The 7205-nt window shown below is 43.5% G+C and overlaps 1 protein-coding gene across 2 annotated transcripts in view; it reads left to right on the top strand.

Moving 5' to 3' along the window:
• LOC121707732 (ras-related protein Rap-1A-like) overlaps positions 1–5107 on the top strand; it is a 24220-nt gene extending 19113 nt beyond the window's left edge. For both annotated transcript variants that reach the window (XM_042090495.1, XM_042090496.1), the window contains exons 6-8: positions 1929–2072; positions 2412–2531; positions 4031–5107. In XM_042090495.1, the coding sequence (XP_041946429.1) occupies positions 1929–2072; positions 2412–2501 (234 nt within the window). In that variant the 3' untranslated portion in view covers positions 2502–2531; positions 4031–5107. The remainder of the gene's footprint in view (positions 1–1928; positions 2073–2411; positions 2532–4030) is intronic.
• The last annotated feature ends 2098 nt before the right edge of the window (positions 5108–7205 follow it).

Here is a 7205-nt window from a genome sequence, read left to right as displayed (position 1 = left end):
TAGTTTTAGGTTATACTAGGCTAGATAGTTTTAAGCTGATGTAATTGTGCTTACCATCCGTGGCCCAGTTTACATTCTGACTTACAATTCTGGAGACTAATTCTGGTTAATCTAGTGTGATCTGCTGAGTTAAGCATCATTCAGCAAAACACGAGAGCATGAAGTTTATGGGGGTAGACAAGGGAAACGTCCGCTGGATCATAATGCCAATTCTGCTGCTCCAGATTGAACAGAGAAGTTGTTGAGAAGGTGTCTTTATGATAAGGTTCAGTTTCACTTGCGCAGACGCACATAGACATTGAATTAGCGCTCACTTTACTACCCCCCAAATGTAGGCTATGCCTCTTTATTTTATCACACAATTAAAGAAATATTTTAATCTGGAACATGACAACGGTTCTATAGTCTACCATTAATTTGTGCCGCAAATGATCAGACGTGTGACAGACGCATGGGCATAGCCTGTAACTTCGCTGCTCCGCGGACTCGCAATCTCATTGGAGAGGAGGCCCTGCTGCAGATAATAGACAGAGAAAGGCAAGCATATGCTCAGGGCACAGAACACAGTTGCATGTCCAGTATAGCCATGGGTCTGATGAATATAGCCTACCGAATGCAGATGGCTACAAGCTCACGCTTTGCCTGGTCTAGACTATTTTCAAAGATTTAGAAGCGGGGCACGTAGCGCTCTATCTTTGGTAGCAACCCAGCCCCCTGGCGAAACAAACGTGTTTGGCAAAGAGAAAAAAAACTGATCATAAAATGTAACGTAAAAAGGAACGATGGTGTTGTAGAAATGTAGCGGAGTAAAAGTACAGATAATTGCTGCAAAATGTAACAATGTAAAAGTCAAAAGTATGCACTATAGATTCTACTTAAGTAAAGTACAAATACGTGGAAATTTTACTTAAGAACAGGAACAAAGTATTTGTACTTCGTTACATTCCACCACTGGTGTGTGTGTGTGTGTGTGTGTGTGTGAGAGAGAGAGTGGTGTGGAGTGTGTCGCTGTGTGTGTGTGAGAGAGAGAGAGTGGTGTGGAGTGTGTCGTGTCCCTCTGTGTGTGTGTGTGTGTGTGAGAGGTGGTGTGGAGTGTGTGTGCATGTGAGTGTGTCCCTCTGTGTGTGTGTGTGTGTGTGTGTGGTAGGTGAGTGAGTGAGGGAGTGTGTGTGAGGGCTTGATCAGTCAGCTGAGAATGTGTTTCTGATGGGAACCTTTTCCACTGACCTGTGGACACGCAGTCTCATATACACACACACACACACACACACACACACAGAGTGATGGTGAGAAGGGGGTTCTGTGTGCTGCTTGAATAGTTGCTGTCCAATCAAAACTAATGGCAGGAATGTCACGCATAATTTCCCACTGCTAACACACACACACACACACACACACACACACACACATACACAGTCCTCTTGTTTTTCTCTCCAGTTGCTTGGCAAACACACACAGACGTACGGTACGTGCACACACACACATCATACTTTGCGTCACATCATGCATGAGTGTGTGCAGGTATTGTTGGCTCAGGTTCAGCTGAACGTTGTAAACAGAATCCCGCTGGTTTATGGCCAGAACACACTCCTGCTCGGCCTCAACACGTGGACTTCATGCATCACGGCTTGATCTGTCAAACTATTGTAGAGGAGTGGCGTGTGTGTGTGTTTCTTTCTGTCTCTGTACGTGTGTGTTTTTGCCTCTGTGTCTGTGCGTGTGTGTTTTTGTCTCCGTGTGTGTGTTTGAGTGTTTTTCTGTAGCTCTGTGTCGCGTAATGTTCAGCATTACAAATTAACATAGCAGGTAAAAAGTGATTGGAAGTGCACAACACTCTGAACTGAACTGATCTCTCTTCTCTCTCTCTCTCTCTCTCCCTCATTCCTCTCTTCCTCCACCTCCCTCCATCCCTCCTTCTCTCTCCCCAGGTGCCGATGATCCTGGTGGGGAACAAGTGTGATCTGGAGGATGAGCGTGTGGTGGGCAAGGAGCAGGGGCAGAACCTGGCCCGCCAGTGGAGCCAGTGCGCCTTCCTCGAGTCCTCCGCCAAGTCCAAGATCAACGTGCTGGACGTAAGTGCCCACATGCGCGCACACACACGCACACACGCACACACACACACACGCACACACTCACAGTGCTGCATCTGGGCATTATGCCATTTACATTTGTGAGATGTGGGTTAAAATACCACTGTATCAAGTGAAATTCCATTCTTGTGTGTGTGTGTGTGTGGTGTGTGCGATTGAACTCAAAAACAGTCTCCAGGCTTGAAGAATTTCTGATAACTCCAGGTACAGACATTTGCCCTGCTGTAAGTCATTAGCAGGAGTGATAACAAAACACCTCACCACTGTTCCTCTCTCTCTCTCTCTCTCTCTCTCTCTCTCTCTCCCTCTCTCTCTGTGTAGATCTTCTATGACCTGGTGAGGCAGATCAACAGGAAGACTCCAGTGGAGAAAAAGAAGGCCAAAAAGAAGTCCAACTGCACCCTACTGTAGCCAGGCCTCCCTGTAGGCACCCCGAGCCCGGTAACACACGCGCCCACACACACACACACGCACGCACGCACACCACACACGCACATGCACACACACACACGTGCGCACGCACACGCACGCACGCACACCACACACGCACATGCACACACACACACGTGTGCACGCACACACACACACACACACACACACGGGGAGACTGCAGGTGCTGTTAAAGCAGCACTAAATAAGATTGGCTCTTGGGGTCCTCGAACCCCAAACTTCCTGTGGCTGTTTTAGACGCGATAAGACCTGCTCAGAGTGCGGCAGAAGTGCCTTTCGCCCTATTAAGAGTTTATGTGCCATCGAAATTATGTTGTTATTTTAAGGTAAAGAGAAGTCTTTAGAGGGCCTTTTATGGGGCTCATCTCACTGAACCCTGTAAGCTGTGAACATGGGTTTGATTGATTGATCTTATCTGTGTGTGTTTGTTTGTGTGTGTGTGTGAGTGTGCGCGCGTGCGTGTGTTTATTGTATTGAGGAACCTTAAGACCTTCATGTTATCCTGTAAATCCTCTGGAAGGACCATTTCATTATCAACAAACTGCAACACCAAAAAGTTTTTTGTACCTTAAAATAATGTTTTCAAAATCATTTCAGTGGTTCATCAACTTGTAACTGCATTCGCTTCGCAACCCTCTATCAACTATAATCGCACTATGCAAGTTTGCCAGATTGGGTAGCGGATCTGTAGTTTGATGGAATGAGTCAAGTCAAGTTATTTTTAAAGCGCATTTACTGTAACATGCACATAGTGCAACCCAAAGCAACAAACAAGACACATAACAAGACAAAGGATGCCGGATGGAGCGGCGTAGTCGCCAGCGTGCTCATGACATCAAGACATGACAAATACATTTAAAAAATAACAAATACAAAAAATGCTGGACGGAGCGGCGTAGTCGCCAGCGTACCCGTGACACCAAGACATACAAGACAGACAACAAAACAAATAAAAAGTGAAAAAAAAAAGAAAATATATTTAAAAAGGGGAAAGGTGATGTTAAAATTAGTCCAATTTCCAAACCAGCTGAAAATGTCCAAGGGCAATGATGATCCGTGAAAACTGCACAGAGTGTCTTCACAACCGATATGCCAACAAAGTTCTTTAACGTTAGCAAATGATCAACCCGGTGAATTCACTGGCAGTCTGGAGATCACGTTAACGTTATGAGACATAAGAAACTACAAATTTGACATGCTTCTGATGTCGCAATACATCATACTTTCATAAAATCATGCAACATACACTACCTTGTCTGTGGACCAAGCCGGTTCTGGATAAACAAATAGTGTGCGTATGACAGAGAAAAAGTGCTTTGGTGTTGCTTTTAAAGAACATATTCTAGCAGTGTTCTTTAGCAGTGTTCTATAGCAGTGTTCTATAGCAGTGTTCTATAGCAGTGTTCTATAGCAGTGTTCTTTCTACACCCTCTTCCTTCCATGTGTGTCATTTGAATGTGTGTTTATGTGTGTGTGTGTTTGTCTCACAGTGAAGAGCTCTTCTGAAGAACTATTGCCCCTTTGGACCGTGCCAGCATTCCCCAACCCAGCTACCCAAACTGTGGAACCGCCGATGCAGACTCCATTACCAAGACTGGCCTGGGAAAAAGAGAAAAAGAGAGAGAGGGAGAGAGAGAGAGAGAGAGAGAGAGAGATGGAAAGGGAGAAAGAGAGAGAGATGGAAAGAGAGAAAGAGAGAGAGAGAGAGAGAGAGAGAGAGAAAGGGAGGGAGGGAGAGGAGTGGGAGTGAGAGCACAAGATTCCCAGCAGGATTTCTCTTGGTTTTAATGTCAGCAAACACACAGCAAAAACAAAACAAAAACAACACAGCCCCCCCCCCCCCCCATTCTCCCATGAGCACCCTGAATTCAAGGCTATGACACACATGACTCCTCCTCCCCACGCCCGAGGTCTGCGATGGACGAACGAAGCTCAAAGACGTACGGGAGAGAGACTTGACAGTATTTCTGTTCTTGCAATATAGTTTATTTGAACATATGGAAGGTGAGTGTAGTTGTGTGGATTGTTAATACATATGGATCAAACAGCATGACCGCATCTGTATTTATGTGTAGATGTTGCAAGTGAAACCAAGTTGAAGTTTCGCCTCCTTGAAGCCATGCTTCTGTTTTTGTACATCAACGTGTGTGTGTGTGTGTGTGTGTGAGAGTGTGTGTGTGTGTGTGTGTGTGTGTGTGTGTGTGTGTGTGTGCGCGCTAGGTCCAACTACAGAACCTGTAAATAGATGTTCTTTTTGTCTCCCAAACATGTATGGACATTCTCTTAAGCAGATATCCCAACGTGACGTTATTTTATACCTGGTCACTTGGCTTTCATAGTTCCCATAACATACTGTTGTAATGCCATTTTTGCATAATAATGTGTAAGAAATAGGACTTTTATAGAGTGACATGGGTGGGGGGGGGGGGGGGAGTACAAGGATCGATTTCTATGTCTTGAAGCTGAAATATATTCTATTAAACCAACTCTAATATTGCTTCTTGTGTTCTGTCAAGAACTGTTACAGCTTTTATGGATGATTAAATTTTAGTACGTTTTAAATCTCATGGCCGTTTGTAGTTTGTGTTGGTCATCTGAGGAAATAACCAGGGTGGGAGCTAAGGAGTGTGTTCCTGCCCTGTTCCTGTGTGTGTTTCATTGGTTGATGGGGTTCTGCAAAATCAATTTAAATCATTTTACCTTTGTCATTTTTATGATTACAAACAGGCGAGAAGTAGTTAGCCTACTTACAAAACCAGAATTGATTTTAATGGTTTAGACCCTAACTTTTCTCACCATAGAATTTAGCTGTCATAAGGTTTACATGTAACACCTGTGGAAAGGGACCTGATGAATCACATTTGAACCAATATCCGTGCCGGTGTCTAAGGTTCGGTGTCGGTATTCAACGGAATTTTTTTCCGGTACCTTACCCTTATTGAATTAGTAACAACTACAACATTAAAAGTTGCAAAAACATTGTATTACATTGAGAACGTTTGTAACCATACAAACCCCTCTCAATTCCTAAAGTATGGACATATGAACAGTGGATAGTAAACATTTTTTAAACACTCAAACATAAAACAAATAATTAGTCTTATCCCATAACTCTAATGGACTATTTTAGGCCATGTAGAACGATGGGTGCATTTCATTGCACTCAGTCAACTGCTATTAATTTAAATTCTTACCAGTGGTAGGCCTACTATTCTGATTCATAATTTATGACCGCTCTTGGTGCAACACATGCATGTGACAACACAGACATGAGCTCAACTGATGCACATGAAATTACTGACATTTGTCACCGTTCGATTTCACGTGAACCAATACTCAGTAATACCGACCTAATTTGGTTGGTAGGCTACCGGTAAAGGTACAGTGTTAGGTACCCACCCTAGCCTACTTGTGATGAAGCCAAATTCTGTAATTGTTGCTTATGGATCATAGGTTCATCCTCATGACTGAAAATCCTGTAGCTTCCCTCTCAACCAACTTCGGAAAAGTAATGACTTAACAAAGAAGAATATTATAGAACATACACAACATACTTCTCGGGAATTAGAAACATTGCACATTTTTATATTAATTTAACTTTATTAAAGTAGTGATTTAAGTAACAAAACTAGTACAGTAAAACAATTCAAGGCAGGCAAGCAGGGTGTTGAAAGCTGAAGGCAAGAGGTTTTTGAACTGGGTGGTTTTTGGTTTATGTCAAAGCCGTTTATATAGACGGCTCTGGTTGATATGGACCTGCAGCGCCCTCTGGAGGGGAGAATCGGGAATGTGCTGTGGGTTGGACCGGAAGCATCACTGATTATTTTGTTTGCATGGTTAAAGGTGCTGTCTGTGTAGACTGGGGGAAGGTCACAATCAATTTAGGGCCAATTTAGACCTCTATCAACAATCTACTCCAGTTTCATCTTGGTGTGACTAAGCTCAATACTGCAATCAGAGGTGTAAAAGTCCTGCCACATTTTTGTTCCAACCATTCACTTAATCAGCTGATTCTAATTAGCACAACTCCTTAGCCAGGTAGGCCTATAACCTATCAGCTAATTAGTGAAATCAACTGTGTTTAGAAAGTCATTATCGGAACTGTCCCTATTACTGTCGGTCCCGTATTTCCGCCATCTTGCGTGTATGTCACTTAATATCCATTTCTATACAAACCAAGACGGCGGATTCCTATGTACCAAAAATGACATTTTACCGTGACTCTGTGAGCTGTAGACAGTGGTGTAAGGCTGCGTCATGTGTGCGCAATGCATTGCGGGCAACGTAGTTGTCCGGCTGAGAATAGTTGAATAGCATACTGGCTTCCGCACAACGTTACCCGTGATGAATTGCAGCAGAGCGGGGTAGGCATAGCAACGCCGCGTAGCAGGCAACGACGAGAGCGCCGAGGGCTGGATTTCATTGCACTAAGTATAGAACTGGTCTACCTTGTCTGCAAGTTTCATCACCTGGTAAGAAACCCACAATTGCAGTGTCATGAGCAAATGTCTAATGAGCAGCTTCAAACAACGTATAGTGATTTCTAGCTCGAAGTGTGAAAAAAAGTATTTATTTAAATATCTCACGAAAAAAGTAAAATTAACTGAACTTTGAACTAGTTAAGAATGAAAATTGTGAACTTTGAACGTGAACTGTTCACTTTGA

This window comes from Alosa sapidissima, chromosome 4 (assembly GCF_018492685.1).
Source record: "Alosa sapidissima isolate fAloSap1 chromosome 4, fAloSap1.pri, whole genome shotgun sequence".
NCBI lineage: Eukaryota > Metazoa > Chordata > Actinopteri > Clupeiformes > Clupeidae > Alosa > Alosa sapidissima.
The sequence above is the reverse complement of the archived record's forward strand: the minus strand, read 5'-3'. Positions and strand labels throughout refer to the sequence as shown.